Below are 24,070 nucleotides of genomic sequence, written 5' to 3'. Positions count from 1 at the left end.
TTTTTACTGCTGGGAGGAGAAGTGGGCTGCTGAGTATCTGACACAAGGATGGCGCTGTGCTGGAGACCAACATGTTGCCCTGGCACTGCTCCAGTTGAGTTTTGCCAGTTGCTGTGACGCAGGACAAGAGTGCCCCGGCCTGTGGTGGTGAGGGGCTGGTGGGGCAGGCAGTGCCTGCAATGTGCTCTCTGCTGGCCAACAGCCTTGGCAAGGTGGCAGGAGACGGAGGGAATGGGACACTAAACCAGATGGTTGTCCTACAAACTCTGTGCAGTGAAACACTTAGCTTCTAAATATGTTTTGAAATGTGTAAGCAAATAAACAGCCATTAAGAACCTGTGCTGATGGCTGATTTCAGTGCTGAAATTACAAATTACTGTTTCGCTCAAATGAATATGCACTAGCAAGAAGTGCTTATCCAGAGGGATTATGTCAATTCTTTGTTATCACTTATTGACCAAGCTGAGGTCGTCTAGATAGAAATTCTTCAGGAATCAGATTCAAGGAGCACTTCAGAGCTCTGACTCACAGCAGCTGGCAAACTGCTGCCAACCCATAAAGACTTTCTGCCTCCAGGTGTGGTCCTGTCTGCCAGCCAGGCTCCAAAGCTGTTAGAAACTACTGTCCTCATCTCAGATGCTTATCTTGGCCTTGTGTATAAGGCTAAGCAGTCCGTGGCTTCTGCTAAAGTGAGTGATGAAGGATGTGGTCTCTGCCAGTCCTCTCTTGTGGACTCTGACCTGCTTCTTTGAAAGTGCAGTAAAAGCTTTTGTGGCATCTAGCAAGGTATATAAAGCAACTCTTACCAGGCTCAAAGTGTGTAGAGGAACTTGTAGTCATGCATCCTATCAATCCTCTACTGTCTGTTCCTCCTGAAATGAATGATAACTTCCTGCACTTGTGCTTGATTTATAAAACTGCTCTGTAAATTGATTATATTTGTGGGTTTGGACTCTCCTTTCCTGGGAGGAGAGCACAGATTAATCCAGAGGCAGCTGGAATGGGAAGTGCCCACACTCTGTACAGAAGTGTGCTTCATGAAGGCAACTGCTTTTCCACAGGGTTGTAGGATTGAACTATAGGCCAGTAAATGTTTCACTTGTGTTTTAAGGGCATTGCTTCAAAGATGTTTTGAGGAATCATAGCTGAGTACTGGGGCTACCTGTGCCTGATACTCTGGCTGAAGTATTAGAAACAAGTATTAGAAAAAAACCTTGAACTAATCAAGGACACAGATTTTTTTAGAATATTATCCTGCATCTAGGGTCAAGATCATTGATAGGGATTTGTTTTTAATTGGTGTTATTTGCACTGGATTCCCCTCGCCTGCTTTGCTGCAGCTGGTGAGCTTTCAGCAGCATGAACTCATCTTCAGCTACTCTGTCATGCTGCTGAAGACAACTTCACCTCTTGCCAGCATGAATACCCAATCTGTCAGGAAGCTAATCTCTCCTAGAAGAGCTGATTTGCATTGCTGGATTTGCAGTCACCTCTGGTCCGTGCAGGGGGTGACAGCAGGTCTCACAGCTTCACTTGCTGGCCAAGGCAGGGAGACTTTGTGGCCAGGTGGGGCTGTGGCAGACAGAGTTCAGAGGTGTTAAAATTGCCCTTGAACCGCACCCTGAAACTGTGGTTTTGAGTGTGCTTTCAGTTAACTCTGCTGGTGGAACAAGTGACCTTGACTCCTCCTATGGAATTATTTTTGGCTGGATTAGGTCCCCAGTCTGGTTTGCAGCCTGCAGGGAGGTGTGCCAGCATGACGGAGCAGCTTGAGTAGAGATGAGCACCAGCACCTGGAAGAACGGCAGATCAAGTTAAAGTTGTGCTACTGCTGCTCCTAGAGATCTGGAAAGTGTGCATGCAGTGGGGCAGGAAAACGTGCAAGCAGAACTCAAAGGTGGACTGGGGCACACAGGAAGGAGTGTCACATGCACAGCCCTGGTGTCCCCAGCTGCCTCTGCTGTGGTGCTGCTGGCAGCCTTGTGTCCTGTCCACCTGATGCAGCTGGGGCTGCTTTCAGCTCTCTGTTGCCGAGGGAGTTTTGAATTGCAGAAATATTTTAAGGTAATCTTGTCTTTAGTGCTGTAATTTCACCAATTCATGTCAGTTAAGGCATGGCAGTGTTTGCCAGGCAATGCTGCAGTGTTAAAAAAATTTAAAGAAACTGAGTTCCAAACTACCCAACGAAGAAAGAAAAAGAAATGCTTTTTTTACATGAAGTGAAATTCAAGATGCCTTTTCAACCTCTTTTTTTCTTGTAGCTGATAAAATTACTCTTGACTTGCAGGGCCTCAAAACTGGGGATGAGATGTAACTTGTAGTATGCACTGCTTATTTCTGAGATTTTTATTTTTTTCAAGACTGATTTACTCAAGCTACAACTGACTGGATGGTATCTGTTCAGTGGTAAACAGTTTTAAAATTTCATCTCTTTTCAATGCAGTGTAGCAGAATAAATATCAGCATGAGTAGGTTGTGGTGTAACTGAAAAGGAACAAGAGGGAGGGTAGAGCAGGGATTATGTTTAGAGAAATCTGGGGCAAAGATTTAACCAAGGAAAAATGTCAGCTGTTTTAAAATGAGGCACACAGTAAACATGATTTCACTACATCTGAGCTAAGAAGTTGTTCTGAATACTGCTTTTCACAGCAGAGCACAGATTTCTTCGCTGTGATTTAGTGGATGCTGGGAGAAGAACCAGCCTTGGCTTGGCATTCGAAGATGCATGGCAGCTGATTATTGAAGGTGGACAGATAACTAACCTTCAAGGACTGGATGTGACTGCCTGCTAATTTGTATCACCTCTGACTATGGCAGTGATGTTTAACAAATGGCTTAGAGGAGTCCAGAAAATACACAACTTTTTATCACTTGTAAAACCAGCCCCTTGTGCACCAATGTATATCTACACAAAAAATGAGAAGTAAGACCACATGGTTTTGCTGAAGATTGCACAGATATGAGCTGTCCTAGAACAAAATGAATCAACTTTCTTAGTACTGTGGTTAGTAACAGGCAAAACAAGGGCTGGCGTTTCCTATAACACTGAACCATGGCAATAACACTTAGTATTTCCTCTTTTCTGGGGGGAAGGGGGGTGAGGGAAGAGGAGTAGGGGGGAGGTCTGTTTTATTATGTTGCTGCCAAACTTAAACAAAATTGAGTAGCTTCATAAATGTTTGCAGAAGTTTCTGATAAAAACAGAGGTGGATTTCTGTGATGTTCATCTGTGTTCTTTTTCCTGGAACTGTGTCAGGAAGCTGCTGACGGGTGGGCTGCTTCTGTCCAGGCTGAAAATGCTGCCCATTGACAGGCCTGGACTTCCCAAAAGGACAAAGAAACAAGCAGTTAAGAATTTTGGGTTCCTATAGAAGTAGTAGAAGTTGTCTCTGTAGCTTCTCAGGCACATTTCCGATGCAAATTTACATGTGATCAAATTTTTAAATATAATTTCCTCAAGTTATAAAGTATAGACTTCCTTGAAAGTTGGCCATTTGTATGAAAACTGTTACAAATTAGGTAGAAGCTATTTCATGTGTGCTCACACTTCACAGCCTTTAGTGTGGAAGCCAAGAAGAAGGGGAATACTTGTGATGAACAAGGCTTCTTGTGACAGTGGATCTATTCAGAAATAGTTACTATACAGAATAGGAATGGTAGAAACTCACTTGGGCAAGGTACTGCTGATGAAGCATATTTCTACACTGCTCCACTCTCTCTAGCAGAAGTAAATGCCTCATTTTATGGAAGCTGTCCATAGAGTGTGAGCTGGAAACCAGGGCAAAACTTGGAAGAACTGCTAGAAGCTGAGCAACAGTCTTGATTTTGTGAAGAAGTGCTTCAAGAAAGCAGCTATACAAAGATTATATAATTCTGTGCCAGCCCTTATGCATTGCACAGGGGCCCAAATTTTTTTTTTTGACAGAGACTTAAGAAATTGCAAACACGTAACTTGGTTTGGTCTTAAGTTTGTGTTGCTCGTACTGCTGTTACCATAACAGTGATTGAATGCTAGTTATGCTTCCTTTATTTTGGAGGTCTTAATATTGGTGCTTCAAGCAAAATACTTGGTTTGGGTGTTTACATAATGCTTCTGATATGCTCCTGATATTTTTATGCAATTGATATTTAGCATTGTCACTGTGATACCCTCATTAGAGGAAAGCACTCAAGTTAATGAGGAGGCCTTCTTGAGGTCAGTACTTGCTCCATTAACCCCAAAATTACGTTGGGTTATAAGACAGACATAAGGAAATAACGTGAAAAATTAAGTTATTCAAGATACTATGAACAAAGTTTCAATTTAGAGGAAATTTAGTAGAACAAACACAAGTTTTTTAGTATATGGTTTAGGTAAAAATTTATCTTTTGGGTGCAGCTGTCAAAGACTTGTCCTGGAAATGGAAGTACTTGGTTTATTGATAAGTTAGGAGCAATATCTAGCTCACTCTGTATCTGATTTTGCAGTGATATATGCAATGATAGATGTGTCATTGTCACTCAGAACAGCTTAGAGTTTCAGTAAATACGTACTGGATGTACTGACTTAAAAGGTCAAGATTTGTCTGTTCTTTTCAAGTCTTGCTCAAAGGTCTGTTATTCAAGGCTCAAACACTTTGTGATTTTTGTTCTCACCTATGGTTCAAACTCCTGATGATGAAGGAAAAAAATAATTCATATTACTGGTTATGTATGCAAGTGAGAAATAAGGGTCAGAGTTGTCCAGAAGCTCTGTGGGCAAGTGCCCTACAAGCAATGCCTGCCTGTGCACTGTGCACCTGAAGTGACCTACCAGGGACTCCTGGGAGGAGGTTACCCTGGAGCCAGCAGTATCAGCTCCAAAACTTTAGCAAACACTTGCTTATTACGCAGTGAAAGCAGCCAGGCAGGCCTCAAGTGATAACTGAGGTCATTGCTGGCCTGGCACTGCCCCTGAGCTGAGCACCTGCACAGGCACACTGCATTTGCCTTCTTCCTGCAAGAATTTATCATCTCACCACGAAGCAGGAACAAAGGAGGTACATCTCCATCCTCTGTGCCTTTCTGCCTCTGTGTGGACCAGCACAGTCAACAAAGCCGAGAGGTTTTGGAGCGAGATTCTAACTTGTGAGCCCGAGCTTGTGCCTCCACCCTTTATTTTGTGGCTCCTGCTTGTGCTGGGCCATATCAGCTGTCGAAACAGTACTGAATGCACAGCAGTTTTGGGACTTGTTCAACAAGCAGCTCAGCTGCCTTCCCAGGGGAGTCAGGAGTGCTGGGGAGAGGACAGGAATTGCCATGGCTTTGTTCTTCTCTGCGTCGGAGAGCCCAAGGGTCCTGCTCATCACCTAAACTTACCATATCTATATATAACATATGGCATTTCTTTATGTTCTTGTGAATTTTAAGTAATTTTTGTGTTTAAACTGTTCAATCTCATTGTCTGGGTCTGTAGCTGCAAACTGAATTTTCAGTTCTATTGTCCCGAATACATAAGTTTTTTTTTCTCCCCGCTAAGATTAAACAAAAAAAAAAAAAAAAAAAAAAAAAAGACACATTCTTTGTGTCTTTAAGCCAAAGAATTTTTAATTACAAACTTTGAAGATATTGTGACTGTAAGAATTACTTAGGAATTAAAACCCAGGCAGGCAGAGGTAGATGGGCTGGTATATTCATATTCTTATATTTGTATCTTGAAGGAAAAATGTGCTGCAACGTTTCAGGTGTTTTCTGGAGCTCCTTTCAGAATGTGGAAAAAGTGAACAGATGGTTCATTCAGACCTTGGTAGAAGGACCCTGCAAAAGACTGGCTGTGAAAGAGCCAGAAGATGATGAATTGTCAACAGAAGAATAAAGACCACATGTCAAGGCTGAGGGTTTCTACACGGCAGTCTTTTTCATGGTGATTTCCAATTTACTCAGTGATTAAGTGGTGCTCTTGCTCTATGGCTTTTTCTAGGCAGGTGTTTCAGTCCTCTGGAGTCTCATGGCCCAGATCAAGACTCCTAAAGCTCTACAGTATGAGTTATTTAGTGACCCAGACACAGCTTTCTCTGCAGATTCTCTTTTATTCCAGAATTCCTGCCTGTCATCCTTATTTTCTGTTCTTTAAGCTACACATTACCACATTTCTTTCAGTTGGTTACTGTACTGAGAGTTTGGTGATAGGAAGTTTTTTGGTTTCAGCTGTCCAATGATGTGAATATTGAATCCATTGGGTAACTCCTTCCTCTCAAACTTCTTTCAGGAGGTATAAGTTGTTCACCCCTTCCCCTCTCTTTCACTTCTCCTGTCCCTGTTCTTGTCTTCCTCTTTTTTTTGCATTCAAGTGTAGCCTTTCCTAAACAGCCCCTGGGTAGAAGAGTTTTGTTACAAGTGTATTTATGAATCACTGTTCTCAAGTAGCAATCACTGGCCTCAAGTTGTAATGCAGATCAGGTTTTTTTGCATTTTCAAGATTGAAACAGAAATTGACCAAGGTCTTGACTTAGTCAGAAAACATGCAGGATTTGCAGGGCATTATCTTAATTAGCTATTGTTTAAATGGCTATCTGTCGTTTGAATTTCTACCAAGTAGTAGCAACAGATGCAGAAAACATTTGTGTTATGCTCTTCATTTCAAGTAGTTTGCCTTTGGTGAAGCATCAGTAGCTCTTGTCAAACATGCCTACCTTCCTCAGGTAGGGTCCTTCTTTGCCACAGTAAGCCTTATGATTCTTTCTTTATTTGGCCCTGTGTGTTGGCTGAGGTGTCTTTAACAACACAATTAGGGTGATCTTACTGTTGCTAGGTCAGAGGTTTTGCTGTGCAAACGGCTAAGAGGAGTGCCACAGAGGTGTAGGTAGCCCTGTGTGTGAACACACGCTGGGCAGACAAGCCTGAATTTGGACTTGCCACTGCCACCGGAGTGAGTTCTGTCTGTGCCCTACCCTTCCTACTGATGGTCTCCAGCCCCACTTTCCTGTTCTTCTACTCCTCTTCTGCAGTGGCTTTCTGCCCTGCCACCAATGCTGATGGGTGCGGTTGTGGCCTCGGGCAGTGGTGTGATGTGATTACACACAATGAAAGCTGCCTTTGGGGCTCTGCACAAGGCTGCATGCGCAGTCACCTTTCCTGTTAACTTGTTGAGACTCTTGATTCCAACTGCTTGCATAGGGATGAATGCCTTCTGGATAAGTTGTTTTTGTTTTTTTAGTATCATCATCACAGTATTTTAGCGATCACAAGTTACTTGTCCTTTAAAGTAGGTATGTGTATACATCTGACTTATTGACATATGTGCAATTCTCTTCAGAGAAAAAATTAAATACAAACTGCCTAATACTAGAAATAAATTTGGTGGCATTTTTAGGCAAAAGACTTGCATTTGTCTTCTGTCTGAATCTAATTACAGGGTTCGTACCAAGGCACATTATAGACACTAGCATTTTTCTGTCTTTCATAGTTGCATAATGCATTTTACTACCCTGGCAAGATTAAACTGTCTTTCTCGTTATTTTATTTACAGTCTGCTTGTGTTAAGTTGATTTGAGGTCACAGTAGGTAAAATGCAAGGAAACGGGACCTGTATGGTAAAATTTTGGCTATTTTATTTAGGATTTTTATGTATATTACTATTAAAAAGCAAACGGGTTAAAGTAATTCTAGTGAAATGAGAAAGCAAAAGGTGTGTCAAAATGCACAGAATTCAAGTTACAAGCTCCTTCTTTAAGAAAACAGTAAATTGCTAAAGGTGGTAAAGTAACCCTTGGCTCTTTGTTTCCTTAGGAGCTAATCTCTGGAGAAGCAAAGCTTCTGAAAGCCGCCTTGAAGTTTGGCCATGCTAATGTATTTGGACTAAGCATGTGGAGATAGTATGGCCTGTGAGTGAGAGAAGTAGCTTGTAATTGGCGTTCACTGCCTCCTCAGGGTCCATCAGTGTGAGTGCTTCCTTAGACTTGTGCCTTTTTTGGTAACCTAGACTGAGGGTTTATTAGTAAATAGCGAGTATGAGTAAAGAGTGTTTAAAAAAAAAAGTGAGCGAAGAGTGCTAAGGTCAATTGTCTAAGTTGACCTAAAAGTTTAAGGTCACAGAAAGGAGCTAGAGTTTTAATGGTGTTTTGTGAGCACCTCAGTCTTGGGAAAACCTGTTGTGCCTTGAACTGACCAGCTAGTAAGGTATGCAAAGATAAACAGTTACAATTTTATTAAGCAATTACACCCAGCGTTCTGCAGACTGTGGGACCAGCAGTTAAATGTTGGTGGAAGTGGTTGAGCAACAAGCCGATACATTGCATTCCACGTTTGTAATCGTAGATGGCAACACTTTCAGTTAAATTAAAATGGTTGGATTTTCATCGGCTTCCTCCAATTCCATTACTTTATCTCCTTGTTCTTCCAAACATACTGAACAATTATAATGAAGTAAGGAAAAAGTGAAACGTTTTATTTCTGCACAGGGTTAAATTACTGTACTAAGAAAGAGATGTCCATGCTCTAGTATCATCATACATCAAGGTTATGTCAGAGCTACTTAGTGTCTTTTAATATTTACCTCTACTGAAGTCTCATGTGATGATACTGTAGAAAGCTCGAGGTTTAAAAGCAGAGTAGAGGAAGTAATACCCGTAAGCAGAAAATTGAATGTTAAACTCTGGCAGCATATGTAGTCACTTGCTCAATGCCAAAGCCAACTTGTGTCTGTGGTTAAATGAGACTTTTTCTAAACTTTGTGGGGATTGAAGTGTCTTAAGACGTGTCTGAGGAGCCCTACAGATTTTTGTCAGTGTCTGGCTGAAATGAAGTGGCTTTGACACTTGGGTTCAGCAGCATGGAATGCGGTTGCTGTTGCATCACTGTCCCTTTGTATGATAGTCCCAAGGTCCATGTATTGCAATAGCATTCAGTATCTGTAAATGGATGTGGCTGGCCTGTGGTAGCAGATACACATGATTGAAATAAGACCTTTATCAAGGAAATGGAAGAAGGAGGAGGACTTGGGAAAGTAAATGCACAGGAATGAGGCTCTCTGGGAAAGCTCAGGGGAAAGACTGGTTTAGCAAACATTTTAAATTTTATATCAGGATGTCTTTTACTGGATATCTGTGTTCAACACTCCCATGCTAATGGTGTGTGTTTGCTTTCCCTGTTTGTGCAGTCTCTGGCAGACATAGTCCAGAACAGTGGCCCTGGAGATCCTGTGTGACACATAGTTTGCAAGAGTGGATAATATCTATCTGCTGGCCAAAAGATGCATTTATATTTTTGTTTGAAAATACATGCATGCTTTCACAAAGAAATAATTAGATTAGGAGAGATACAGCCATTTTTAAGGGAGAGAGTAGTTCAATGTTGGAAACATTTGACAAGTTACATATTGAAGACCCCCACTCTTTAATTAAGTGTATTAGTCTGCTCTCTCATGTGAAACTGCCCTCTAAGTTCACAGCTGCCATAGGTTTTTCAGGGCTTGCAGTGTCTGCCTTTGTCTACAGACCTTCCTGTGAGCAAATTTTAGGGAATTTTAGGGAATGAATGCCCCTAACTGGAGACACAGAAAAATGTTCAGGCCATCTGGTCTCATTGCTGCGAGACACATGCTAGTTTCTTGCAATTGTACTTTTTGACAGAAGACGTCTATAGAAAGTTGTTTTCATCAGAGCCTTAAATTATTCATCCAAAGATAAACAACTTCCAGCATAAAATAGACCTAGACTTTTGTAGGTAGTATGAAATACCTTAATAATGAAACATTTGTAATAGATGTTTGTAAAGCCATTTTTTCTTAGTAACCTGTTGAATTATTTCTGTTCACATTGTTCTGGTTGACACACTTTCTTCTGCATATTTAATAAATCATTACATTGGATACCTGCAAGTTGATATGGGAGTGGAGGCTCGGGGGGAAACTCCATCTGCTTGTAGCTTTGAGAATTGTTTTTCTGATATCTGTACATGAATCCTTCCCCTGTATTTTGCAGCTTCCTAGCAGTGATCTGAGCTCCTGTCCTGCTGCAATGAGGACAGCTCGGGTAGCAGTGAGCCTGCCTCAGAGCATTGCCAGCTCAACCTGCTCCATGTATGGGGCTTGGCTGGTGCAGCACATGAACTGCCAAACTAGGAGCAGCCATGGAGCTGAACTGCCCAAGGCAGGCACTCATGGGATGCTAAGTACCTGAGAGTATGAATTTTACTAGGAATAAAAAGAAGGCACAAAAGATGAGTTTATTGGCCTCTTTCAAACTACGACAAGATAAGTTATATATTCTCTCATTACATAAGGTTTTAAGTCACTGTGACCATCTAAAATGCAGCTAGCTTCTTCTTAAAGCTACAGCATTGAATTGTGATGACAGATGCCTAAGGTCCTCTCACTACAGGGAGACATAAATGGGATGCTGCCTAGATCCTGTTGTACTGGGCTCAGCTATTACTGGGACTGGCTGTGGCCAGCAAACAGTCAGAAGTTTTTGTGCAAGAAAGGCTCCCTGGCTTTTGGTTTTGTTATGGAGTGGCTCTGTTGAGTACTTTTGACTGTACTAATACTGGATTGGGGGTATGAGCTTGGGACGAGGAGGCAGCAAGATGTAAGGTGGGCATATACAAAATTTGCAGAACTTCTTTCCAGTGGACTGAAATGCTGCCTTGCCTTGCTTACTGTGCGGCTGCAGACAGCTGAGACTGTGAAATGTGCTTTAGGTAATGTTTAATTCAAACACTTGTGAAAAACGTTTATCCCAGCATTTTATAGTATGTACTCCTGTATCTTTTCTCTTTTTTTTCCCCCCTCACCCCAACTCTGACTTCACAAATTCTGTTCTATCACCGTAAGAGGATTTTGTTCTCTCCGTAGTCTGTTATGTCTTGTTCGTTGAGCTTCCCGGTTGTGGTGCCAAAAGAGCCCTCCTCCTTATTGCTCATGTCTTGCTTTCCATGGGAAAAAGTCTCTGGTGGCAGGAAATTGAGGGGCATTGGTCCTGGGAAATAAAAGCCTCTGTTACTTTCTTTGCCTTCAGTGTAAGAAGTCCTTTGATATGTCTGTGGCAAATGCCTTATTAAAGGGTCTGCCTGCTAGGAGCAGCCACGTGCTGTTCCTGAACTGCTGCAGATAGTCGTATGTGTGAGAGAAAATGAATGACCAGGAAGCCTTAAATGCTGTTGTAAGTTTTGCAGGGTTTTTTTTCCAGCTTCAGTTCTTCCAGGATAACAAAACCTATTTAGTAAATGGTTATGCCTGAATTACTTAAGGATTATGCTTCAAAAAGTGCTCCATAAATTTGTATTTAGAAATTGTAACAAATATTACTTTTCCTTGCATGCTTTTTTGTTACATAGTATTTTAAGTTTTGCACCCTTTAAAAGTACAGTCCATGGACTAATTTGGAAACTCTGTTGCAAGTTAGATCTGTGAAACATCTCTTAGTTAATGCAAATTCAAACCTAAACTACTGTGACCTGCAGGTCAGTGGAGGTGATTATAGCTGCTCCACTCCAGCCACATAAGAGCCCACCTGGAGTTCTGCATCCAGCTGGGGGGCCCCAAGCATAGGAAGGATGCTGATCTGTAAAACAGGTCTGGAAGAGGAGGCCACAAAAATGATCAGAAGGCTGAAACATCTGTCCTGTGAGGAAAGACTGAGAAAATTGGGGTTGTTCTGCCTGGGGAAGAGAAGGTTCTGGGAGAGCTTATTGTGGCCTACAAAGGAAGATGGAGAGGCACTTTTTGTAAGGGTATGTAGTGATAGGACAATTGGGAATGGCTTCAGTCTGAAAGAGGATTGATTTAGACTAGACACTAGGAAGAAATTCTCTAAGGGTGGTGAGGCACTGAAACAGTGATTAGATTTCCAGTAAACTCAGTATCAATTAGATTATCTCTGTGGTCTTGGGACCCTCAAAATCCTTGTCATGGATGTAATATGAAGATGAACTCGGAACTGGATGATGTTTAGAGAGACAATACTTGTTTTTAAAATTCCTCTGTAAAGTGACCCACATCTCTGTGAACCTGAAGTTTTGATTCTCTTTCTGGATTCTGCTAGTAAGGTCGTGGCTCCAGTGGCCCTTGTGCACCTGGGCTAATTGCTGGTTTCAGTAATAATATTGCATCTTCAGATGAGGTAGCTCTATTTCTGAAAACTTGCTCAAATCCAGAAATTTGAAATGTTTTCGTGTTGTCTACTAACCCTGGTCTGAATTAGTAGGTCCTGCAGGCACCATGTTGACTGTAGGTCATGGAGTGCCTTGGGTTGAGTTCTCAGCTCTGTGGTCAGCAACTGGCATAGCTTCAAGAATTTGCCAACAGCTGGAGTGGCTGTCTTGGATCAGGACACATCAGAAAGTTATTGCAATTCACAATCAGACCTCAAACATTAATTAGTCCTAGATAAGGAGGGTGCGTATAAGTACGATGTGTCAGTTGATGGAAGATGACCAAGTCTTCAATTTAGGAAAACTCCTTGGTAAGCACTTACTTTTGTGCTAAATATGTAGAATATGCATACATAGGAAGGTGTCAGTAGAATGTTCCTTTATTTCTGTTTAATCAGTTGTGGGAAGAATTGGAAAGTTGGTGTCCTGTACTGAGTACCAGAATAAATCTCCCATGTGTGACAATTTACTAAGTTTTAGTACTGCTCACTGTGCTATGTGTTTCATACACACTCTTTCTTTAGTGTTTTTTTTCGTGAAGAAGTGCCTATGAGTGAACTTGGTGTCTTAGCACATGTTTTATGTCTACTGACTCTTGGCTAACCCAGAGTCAACATCTAAAATGAATTGAAATAGCTTTAAGGCTAGCATTTTTATTAGATCTTGTTGGTTGTCCAGATGCCCTCCTAATGTTCCCTTTTCAAGAGAATTCCTCTAAATTTGAAGTTAAGTCACATAGTTAATGAATTTAATCATAAGATGTTGTTTACATGGCTTTTCCCCTCAGTAGAACTTTCATGGAGAATGTGCCTTGTTCTATGGCATTTGGATTTTCTCAGCTGGAAGATTTTTTGTCAGGATCCTGCTTGGTAGAGATCTTCAGGTGAAGCCCAACCCTGATTACTCTGCCACATAACACCCTTTATTGCAGTACTCTCTTCCATTGTGAGCTGAGCATTATCAAAGTGTTACTGATATAGCAGAAATATGTTTATTCTTTCATCAATCTTTCTAGTCTTCTGACTAATACTTGCTCTGTTAAGCAGAAAGAGTGAGCTTTGTCTCCAAACCAAACTTGTTTGCCTGTTGAACTTGGTGTGGCTGGCTTGATGGATGCTCTCAGGATGTTTGAAGGAAGAGGTACACAGGACTCTAGTCAAAAGCTGAAGCCCTTGCCAAAATATATTATTATAGACTAGACTTTAGGAACCCAAGTCTTCAAAGTAATTGCCTCTGCAGCTCAGTCCTGAGGCTACCTGCAGGTTGTCATTTCTGTTTCTAAAGTTGTGTCTACAACCACTCTTGATGTGATAGCACAGTTGCTTTGAAGCCAGTATATGCTGGAGGGTAAGTGTGTAATCAGACTTATTGGAAGTTGGTGTTGTAAGAGACTCCTCCCAGGATTAGCACTGTAGGTGTTGACATTCCCTGTGCTCTGTATTTCCAGTGCTCAGATATCCAGCCCAGAAACTTTAGCTGCTTTGGCCCTAACAGAAAAGTCTGATTTCCAGCTTGTGGGCTGCTGATACCCCCTCCAGAAGGGAGCTGGGTTTTCCACTTCCCCGAGTGTACAAATTACTTCTTTTTGAATCTTGCTCTTATTGTTGCAGTGTTTGCTAAGCAGAGAGCAACTATTACAATTCCACAATATCTGTTGGTGCCTTTATCCACTCTCTGAATCAATCTTTGCAAATAATTTTAATGAGGGATTTGAGTTTGGCCAGGGCTGCTTGATCTAGGATACCTTTGTTGGGTATGGGAGGCACCCAAGGACGTGCAGATCCAGGACTAAATTGCAAAACATTACTGTTATTCAGGTTAATTCCTAGACTGATACTTATCACATGGGTCATGTTGTTTCCTTTGCCTATATTCAGACAGGCTTCCTTTTTTCTGATTTGCTTACGGCTGTGTTGAGTTGTCTTTGGAGGGCAGGAGTAAACAACAGTTTAACAAGTTACGAGGACCAGGGCATGGGAATTGTCACGGGGGGATGAAGGCTTGACATGGTCTCGGCTGTCCCACTCTAGCTGACAGGACCACAGCCAAGCAGGACTGGGCCCTTCTGACAGCACTTGTCTCCACTTGTGAGCGCTCAGAGTTGGGAGAGCTTTTGGAAAGGGGCCTTTGATCTCAGTGTTGCAAACAATAAAATGATATATTATGTTTCAGTGTGGTGGCTCGTCAGTTTTTTTCCCTTGCTCTGGGAAGTCAGGAGCCCTCTGCAGCAGAGGAGCTCTGCTGTGGAGTCAGAGCAGCCTGTCTGGTTGTGCTGATGGTGGTGAGGGCAAGAGCAGTATTAGAGCAGCCTCCATGGCCAGTTTGCCAGGCACAGTGCTTCACCATCTGCATCCCATGTTTGCCTCCAAACTAATGTTTTGGTTCATGGCAAGTGATATCTTGATTACAGTATCTGAGAGCTCATTTTAGAGTGAGTCATGCTTATTGGAGCTACCAGACTTAAAAGAAACTTTGAGCAAGACATGTATTTGTTTGATTGGTGTATGAAGCATCTGGGTAATTAGGAAGCACAATTTTAAAAGCAAAGGGAGATGAGAGATATCAACTCCCATATGGTCATTAAAACTTCAACTACAAAGCTTGAAGCAGGTATACAAGACCTTAACAAATGTATGGTAGCATCAGTCCAAAATGTGGATGTGTAGTGTAATTTCTTTTGTGTCCTCAGTAAATGCATGTGAGATAATTTCTCTGGCTCTTTTTTTTTTTTTTTGAGGTACAGGTTTCAAGGTATGCAAGTACTTGCAAAACTCAGGAGTCCTGCTGTTTTGAAGTGCCTTTTATGTTGCCTGTATCCATTACCTGAAACTGTTTATCCCCCACTTGAAGCAATTGTCAGGGAAAAGCTGAAAACTTGCTCGTGGCATGCACGAGTCTGTGTGGGAATGGAACTAGCCAAGCACATCACAGTGCATTTCAGGAGGAGCAGGGGCTGTGGTTTTTTACCGAGGATGTGTCATGATGTTCTCAGCTAACCGCCTTGTGAGATGCCACAGAAAGCAGCTAGTCCAGCCGTGCGTTTCCGTCCCCTCCCTTGTGCCTGCACCACACTGCCTGCAAGTATGCAGTGGCTCAGATCAGGGAGCCAGCCCTCCCACAAACAGGTCTCTTTAGCAAGAGCTGCCCCTCGTTCTGGCTCACTCCAGCTATGGCGTGAGAGGTGACGTGAGCATGTGACTGAAAACATGAAAGAATGTAGGAACACATTTTTCATAGAATGATCAAGGTTGGAAGATATCTTCAAGATGATCTAGTCCAACACAGCTTAGTACAAATAGGGTGTAATTTTGGTAACTGGTATATGAAGGCTGTTAACAAAAGTCTCACTGCTGTGGCTGAAATTCATCTAGAAGTCAGCACGACAGTATGCTCCTTCAGACTCACGGCTAGAAACATTTAGAAGAATTGAAGAGCTGCTCACAGAGGACCCCTCTGTACTCTACAAGTAGAGAAAGACCACTCACTGGGTAGTAGATATAAATAATTGGAGTTATTTGCAGCTGGAAATGTGCACAGACACCTTAATAGGCTGGGAGAGTGTTTTTTATGGGAGGTGATGAGGTTGCAGCAGTAAGTAGGAGAAACCACAGATGGTTCATTTGATTACAGCTGTCGTCACCTCCATCAGTGGGAGGCAGCTCAGCGTGCTGCAGTCTCACGGGTTCCTGAAGTGGCAGCCAATTCCCATGCTGTCCCTGAGATACCTTTGCAGTGTGGTGTCTTTGTCTCTGGTGTTGAGGATCTGCTTAGCATGGGGCTGCTCCACCTGCTTCTTGCCTTGAGCTTCATCATGAGAGTCCTCAAACTCTTCTGAGGATGTGTAAGCTGAAACTCTGCTGGCTCCTAGCCTCAGCCCCCTGTGTGTGAGTGATCCATCAGCCCCACCATGAGGGCTCCATCCTGCCCCCAAACCAGGCAATGGCCTCAGAGCTATACATGCTTGAAGAAGTGAAGCTTGAGGAATTCTCTGTAGAAAGAACAGAATACTCTTGGTGACCTAGGCATCTTTTTGCACCCTATTATAAAAGGCCTCTTTTAAAGAGAAGTGATAACTATTTTTATTTCCCTTCTTCAGCAATTCACCCAGGTTCTAAGTAAAATTGCTCTAAAAGTCACCCAGACTCGTGTATAACTCGATATGGGTTTCTGTTTGCAGCTATTGTGGACGATGAAAGGCTTTCTGCAGAGGAAATGGATGAGAGGAGGCGTCAGAATATTGCTTATGAGTATCTGTGCCACTTAGAAGAAGCAAAAAGGTGAGTAAAAGAAAGCACACTTATTCTGGCCTTTAAATGTGGACATTCAGGCCTGTTGTGTTCTTGAGCATCATAATTTTTGATTCAACATCTTGAATTACTTGGATTAACTGAATGTTGGAGTATCATAGCACTCAGCATGAGAAATTAATGCCCAGTATGAAAAGTCTGATCCAAAGAAAGATTTAGAAATAATCAAGACATCATCCTGAAACTGGCTGTGGTGTCCATTTTCACTGAAAGTTGGGGCTGCATACTAAAACACAAGGCTGTAGTTTTGTGAGAAGCTAAGTCAGCCTTTTGTGACTCACTGGAGAAAGTATTTTTCTCCTGGCTCTGTGGCTGTGCTCCCTCCTTGGTGCTATTTCTCGTGGAGTGACTCAGGTCACTAAGATGGCAGAAAATCACCTGGGCTCTTACAGGTTTAATAATTGAATCATGCTTGTGTTACAGTGGTAAGTGCAGTCAGGGCAATAAGAGAAGATGGACTCTGCTCCTGCTTCAGTTCCTACTGGTCAGCAGTCCTCATCTCTTAAAGCAACAGCAACAGTGATGAAACACTGATTTGAAAGTGCACAGAGTTTTGATCACCTTTGTGCAAATGTACTGTGCTATGTTCACTTCATTCTCAAAACAAATATTCAACAACATTTTCATAATTAGAGAGCAGGGAAACAGGGTACAATATCCTTGTGCTTTTGAAGTAGCTTCAAGTACTGCAATTATTATATATGTAAAAGCCTATTTTGTATTCTGTCTGATCAGACTTTTTCAAAGATGCCTCTTATACTCACATTATTGCTGTTGGCACCACTGGTAGCGTCTTGCTTCTGCTATGTGTTTGTTGATGATGGTGTTTTTACTTATAAACTGTATTAGGATGACTTTCCTATGAATTTCTATTGAGAAAAGAAACTTGAATGATGATTAGTAGTGCGAGCTGTGAAACCTTAGTGTGAAGATGAAGCTTCTTTGTAATGCTTTAAACAAGTGTATTTCAGTCAGTAATCTACTATTAAATTGTGCTCTGGGCCTTGAATCCACAGTGTTTCCCTTTCAATAGCTGCCAATGGTTTTGTCCTAGGGGTATTGTTATAAAAATCAGCCATTCTTACTTCCTCTTCACTACATTGTTCCATTTGGTGTAGCAAGCATTGCCTCCTTTGCCCTTTCTTCCTCTTTCTCCTGCAGTGGTTCCCTGTTCAGATATTTAAGATGGCAAGTGTTGTCCTGCTGCCAGGGAGAACTGGCCTGCTCCACATGCTCCTGCTGCCCCCATTGTGCAGTGGGAGAGATTGCCCTCAGTCAGATGAGTCAGCTTGCTGTGCTGGCTGTGTGAAGGTCTTTTGCTGAATTAGTTTTCTGTGGTTTAGTGAGCTGACTGGTCTGACCAAGGGGTCAGAGAACCTGAGCAGGCAAGAGGAAGAGGATGGGGTGCAGCTGCACACTGGAGAGAGGGAAGGGAGCAGGTTTCACTTGTGGAGGTGTTAGATCAGGTCCACCGTATCAGCTAACCTCAGTGAGTCAAGGTTTGATTTCACTTAAAGTTTCTCCTTGGTATGTTGCAACTCACCTATATGCTGCCTTATGGCATCTAGTCTCCAAATTCAACCTTTTCTCTTCTGCTGCTATTATGACTACTTTTTCCTGGCTCTCTTCAACCTTCCCCTTTCCCAGGCTACTTGTCATTTTGAAATTGAGTCCTGTAGCTAATTTGAAGTAGCTCCCTTGATATTTCACAAGGAGATGTGAAATTATTTTTACAACTAATGACTTAAAATAGCATCTGCTGTGAGTAACCTCCTCCCCTTCCTTGTATTTATTTTCATAGAGATTCTTGCCACTAGCAGTTCTCTAGAGGAAACATTGTTTTAGTCCATGATGGGACTTCCTATCCAGGACAATTACTTCCAGGGTTGTTAGGTACCTGGAAGCTTTTCTGGATCTCTGTTTGGAAAATCAGAATCTACTAGTACTGTTCAATGGTGATTACTTCATAAGGTGGGGATGAGTTCTGTAGTGTAAGGAGCATTGTACTTCCCTTACTAAGGGATTGGGCTGTCATGGATGGAGCTGAAGTGGCAGCATGATGCTGCTGCATGTCCTCCTCTGCCTCAGTGCGCTGGTCCCAGTGCTCATTAGGAAGGAAGGGTGACCATGCAGGGCATGATGGTGGCCCTGGGAGTGATTTTGGGTAGACAGAGCTGCTGTGAGAAAAAAGAGAGTGAGGGGAATCTTCTGCCTTCACAGAGAACCATTGAGGTAATTTTGTTGTACCATGAGACTTTGCCTCAAGACACTCTTGCTACTGTGAAAACAACCCAGCAACAAACAGCTTCAAAAAAAGTTTGTAGAAACAAGTAGAAATGCCTGAGTCTCATGGCTGTGTAGCCCCTAGCCCTGCTTTCCCAGGAGGCGACCCATGTTGTCCAGGGAAGCTGAGCTAGTGCCAGCCCCAGGCTCGGATGTTCAAATGTGCGTGACCCCGCTTTTCCCAGCATCAATCTGGAGAAATGGGAAACATGGGAAAGTTCTGTATCTCTTCTCACTGCATGGTTATTCACCCTGTGAGCTTGATTAGGGGTGAAACTTGTTCATTTGCAACGCTTGTCTGTACCTGCATGGTTATAGCATTTTCGCTGTCACTATAGAGCCTGAACAAAACTGGGGACTCTGGAAAGTGAGATGGACGGGCAACAGGGTCACAATTCAAATGAGACCAGCTGGGGAGGCTGGAGTGTGAGCTTCTTCCACAACACGTGGTGGGTCCTGCCCTTCAGCTGCGCTGGGAGACTGCTTTCACAGGAAACATTCCCGAGTGATGGGCATCTGCAGCTTTGGCTGCTGCTGGATGGAGGGGTCCCAGCTGGGTGCTGCCCAGCTCTGCAGCAGCACCTGTGGGATGTGCAGGCCCTGTTGCCCTGCTGTGTGCTTGTGGCAGTGGGTCTGACTGGGAGCAGGCAGGCTGGTGCCTTCAGCCCCGGGGGCAGCAGCTGGCTGTGAAACCACCCGGAGCGCTGCCTGCGTGCTCACAGCAGTGCCCTCCTGGGTGAACCTGGGCAGTGGGAACTGCCTTCAGGACATATTTAATCTTTGTCCTGAGTGCTTGGAGAGGACTTCTTAGTATTTATAACGCTGTGGATATCAATGACAATAAATAGACTGAATGAGTAAGTCAAGGTGAGTTTTTCCAGTTGGCAGCTGCTGAAATGACAGTAAATACTATTTTACATAATCGACTGTGTGCAAATACAGTGCTTTATCCATATTGGAGAGTAATAAATACTGAAATAAACAATAAATAGCAAAAGATCAAGCAGAACATGACTGGGGCTGTGTCAGGAGGCATATTTTGCTTCTCACCATGTTTGTAATGAAAACATTACTTTGTAGCGGCTCTGCACTTTAAAATTCCAGAATTAATTAAACAGGTAAAGAATGTATGCTTTCAGCTGCTTTTCAGATCACTGTTTGCATATTTAATTATGGTAGCCCAGCTTTAATAAAAACTTGGCTGAAAGTTCAACATGAAAAAAGAATCATGTCACTGGTAGCTGATGCTTCTGCAAATACCTTCTGAGCTAGGCAGAGTATCTGTTACACCTATACAACATAGGAAATTGGTTTTTAAATACAATGAGCAGGCTTGTAATATCTGCAGAGGTCAGTAAAGTTTGATAGAGTGTTATATTTGATATTGAGAAAATAATTTTTTTTTTTTTTTGTTAGATTGCTGGGCCCCTTTCTTCCTGAGATTGCACATCTGATAAAATGAGGTTTTGGTTGCTGATATGTATTTTACCTTTAAGCAAAGTCTCTTGCATATTAAACAAAAAACCAAAAAGGAGCAAAAAATTGATAGCATCCCATTTCCTTGAGCTTCTGAGAAGAAAAAAAAAAAAATCAAGAATATACAATTAGGAGTAGGGATTTTTGCACTTCAAGAAATTTAGCCATGGATGCCACTAATAGAAGTTCTCCAGATGTTACCCTGACATATATCCAGTATAATTTGGACAATCATACTAGTAAATAGCAAAAGTCTAAGGTGGGCATAAACAGCTGTGTTACAAGCCCTCAGGTTGTCTTGTATTATGTGAATTTTAACAGGTGCATGCCCGTGTTTTTCCCAGCCCCAGTCTGGCAAAGGTAATATTGACCATAGCATCCTCCTTTCCAAAGGAAATTACCCAGCACACCAAACTCTGGCTTGGGTTTGGCTTTTGCTGTTGCTTGTCTCTGCTGATATGTAATTACTGCACAGGAAAGATAATACAGATTTGAAGGATTTAAATTGTGATTGAAGCTTTGGCATATAAAGCAAATCAAATTTTCACTAAATGTGTTGTGGCTGGTTAGGCTTATAATCGTCCATAGTGAAGTAGATACTGTTTCTCTTGGTTTTTAGAAATTATACCTTCTTATCATAAGATTGAATTTGAGCCATGGAACTCCTCATTTTACTAGCCTTGATTCTCCCTGCTTGAAATGGAATATACTTTGTTTCATAAAGCATATTTTGCAATTTCATAAACAGAGCTGCCAGAACATTTTTTTTTCTTGCTCAGCTGTTCAGCAAGGCAGTAACTTGTATAAAATACTGAAGTTTTAGCTTCAATATTAGGACAATAAATACACAGTAAAAGAAGTCTATCCAGGAAACTTCTTTTTGAGAAGTTTTTTTTTTTATGTTGAATAAGTAAATTCTCATTCTTCTGCAACTTATTTTCAATAGAAAAACAAATTGTCCTGTTTTGTTTCTAAAACCTGCCTCTTTCATAATGTTGGTATTGTTAAATGGTTTGCAATGGCTAGTTGCAGTATTGGTTGATGATATGATAATTATGACTTGCTGAACAAAAATGTACCTACAGTTTAATGTACTTGTAAGGTCAAACCCTGAAGTGTTTACTTGGCTTTTGTTAAAGCCAAAAGCTTTGCAGTACCTTAGCAAAACAGAAACCTCAAGTTGCCAGGACTGTGGGACCATGGAGGGTGGCTAAGGGTTCTCTGTTTCTGGGGAAGGTACCAGAGTCCTACAAAGACTTAGTGTACTATGAGTGAAGTCTGCCAGGTTTTATGTTGCTGTTTCTCCAGGAATAAAATTATGGCAACCATTCAGCCCTGGCAGGCCATGAGTGAATTAATATTACTCAAGTACTTTCAGACTACAGGAAATATTTAAAGACCTGTGCCCTTAGTAAATATAAAATATTGTAATCCAGTTGTAAAACTACCTAATTTTAGGCAGAAAATATTAAAATATTTCTTAGTAGCAAGTTTCGTAGGGGTTTGTCAGAAAATTATTTTGGTATTGATAGTTACTACCGTGCTGTAAATTATGAACTTTGTCTCCCCACCTCTGCTTGCTTTTAGCCAAACAAAGTACTAGTGAATGTGGCTGGCAGCACCTCTGTAAAGGTAAAATGTTTGAAATTAGGGTGTGTCATGATGTGAAATTCCTTGAAGAAAACCTACTTAGCTGTGTTATACCTATTGCTGAAGTGTCCTGGTCCACACAGAAGTACTGATCAACAAGTGTACTTGCTGTTTCACATCTTGGTCCTCAGCACGCTTACCTAGACTGCCAGATATTGGTAGAACAGCATCTTATTTTGGGGAGTTATACAATCGTGCTGATAAGCCAGAATTTTTGTGTGCAAGTGTGATGTCAGTGGTATCAATCAATCCAATAATTGCTTGGATAGTGATATTTGCATATGAAAAGTCTCAATGGTGAGATCTAAAGGCGAGAGAAACCTTTTGTGCTAGTTTCTGTGCAAGATGCATTGACCTGCTTGCTGGCATGTTGAGGTAACGTGTAATGGGTCATTGCTCAGTGTGTATACTTGTGGAATAATGATGCCCAGTAATGATGGATGTGACCTTTGTTTTTTGGACTGAACCATATGGCACTTGTCCCATAGCATGCACTGGAGCTAACAGTACAGTCGCTTCAGAGCCAGTTAGTTCTCTTTCTTAAAGTCTTCCACCTTTCTTTTAGGCACTACTGTCTTGTAAAAGGAATTGTAATTTGTTGTTTTGTTTTTTTTTTTTAATGGAAGACTGACAAATTTGAAGCTAGTTCATGCTCTGCTGCCCATGTATTGATGTTTGTAGGCTAATTTTCACCAAGAGAGCACACAGCATTTTCATTTCTCCTTCACTTTCTCCTCTACATCTTGGATTATCTGAGGTGCAACTAGAAAGCTTCCATGACTTTATACCCCACTCACAAGTCTACCCAATAGCCAGATCAAAGCAGTGGCTCCATTCTGCACCCTGGGTAGCTCCTGGTTAATATTAAGCATGACCTGAGGTGGCCTTGCCAAGGTATCAGTAGTGGCTGAGTTGTTACATTACCATGGGGAGCACATGAAGGAGTAGGGATACTGGGGGTGCTTGTACATCACCAACCCAAAAGTCCTCATCTGGAAGGTTGCTAAAGGAAAGCTTGGGGCTGAGATGTGTAGAGAGGAACAGAGATGTGGGGATTAGACGTACTTAGGGCTTGTACCTTGCTTAAGAGAGTCATGCTGTTGGAAGGATCTGTGACAGTAGGAAGGACATCGTGGGAAGGAAGGACATCTTTTGCTTGGTGTTGAAGGGTTTAAGTGTTGCTCTTGACCTTTGGGTAAGTCCTTCTGCACCTGTTTCATATTTACCTGAGAGCAGCCAAGGCCTTTGCTTCTCTGTTAATGACAGAATAAGTGACAGCATGTCATGGCAGCGCTTGTGTGCTTTGCCCATGCCACCCACTCTGGACTGCAGGCTGCGGTGGCTGCATGCCATGCTGCTGGAGCACCTGACCAGAGAGTGGTGCATTCTCCCTGGCACACGTCCCCTTGGACTATATCCCTAGTGTAGCACTCACTGCTTTGTGCTTAATCTCCTCCTCTGGTCCAAGGCACGCAGTCATCATCTGCCTGTTTGCCTTGGACCAGAGGAGGAGATTACCTGGACTGAAGGAATTTGCTTCTTAACAGCCCCTTTGCAGGAGTGTACTTTTCACATGTTGAGATCCTTCTTTCTCAGCTTACCGTGTCCTGGAGAGCTGTTGATCTTTGGAAGAAGTGTTTATTCAGGCTCTGTCAGAAAGCACTGTGGGGAGGTATGAGTAGCTCTTCACAGGTCAGCAGAGAAGGGTCAGCAGCTCTATAGCACTACTTTGTACTGACCACTGATGCTAGGGAGGTGCCCACAGGTGTGTAGGGGATCTTACTGTGTATTGCATATAAGAAATGGCTGTTCACAAGAAATATGCTGCTAGAGCAGGAGGCTTTTGCAATTACTTCATGGATGCTAGAAATCCACATCTTTGTGACTTAGCTACTGTTTTGAGACTGAAGTCCTAAAATTGGTCTAATGAATGGTTAGATTTGCAAAAAAAAAAAAAACAAAAAAAACAAAAACAAAAAACAAACAAAAAAAACCCCAACAAACCAATGTGCTGCTGTAGCCCCAGCCCTGGGTGGGAAAAGCAGCTCAGGGACTGGAGGGGTCAGTGCTCGCTGAATGTGCAGGCATGGCGTTGCACCCAGCTTTTGCCCTCTAGGTACTGCAAGTGAACACTTTATAGAATAAGACAATTTCTGAGGCATGCGGTCTGGGTTCCTTTGAAAATCACTTCTGTTGCAAGTGTCCCAACTGTTCACTGTCCAGAGAAGGAGCACTCTGGCAGTTTG

At 42.3% G+C, this 24,070-nt stretch overlaps 1 protein-coding gene across 6 annotated transcripts in view; it reads left to right on the top strand.

Moving 5' to 3' along the window:
* IQGAP2 (IQ motif containing GTPase activating protein 2) overlaps positions 1–24,070 on the top strand; it is a 122,938-nt gene that overhangs the window by 5,254 nt on the left and 93,614 nt on the right. For all 6 annotated transcript variants that reach the window (XM_063179865.1, XM_063179863.1, XM_063179861.1 and 3 more), the window contains exon 2: positions 16,286–16,385. In XM_063179865.1, coding sequence (XP_063035935.1) covers positions 16,286–16,385 — 100 coding nt within the window. The remainder of the gene's footprint in view (positions 1–16,285; positions 16,386–24,070) is intronic.

The sequence above is a fragment of the Melospiza melodia genome, chromosome Z (genome assembly GCF_035770615.1).
Source record: "Melospiza melodia melodia isolate bMelMel2 chromosome Z, bMelMel2.pri, whole genome shotgun sequence".
NCBI lineage: Eukaryota > Metazoa > Chordata > Aves > Passeriformes > Passerellidae > Melospiza > Melospiza melodia.
The sequence above is the reverse complement of the archived record's forward strand: the minus strand, read 5'-3'. Positions and strand labels throughout refer to the sequence as shown.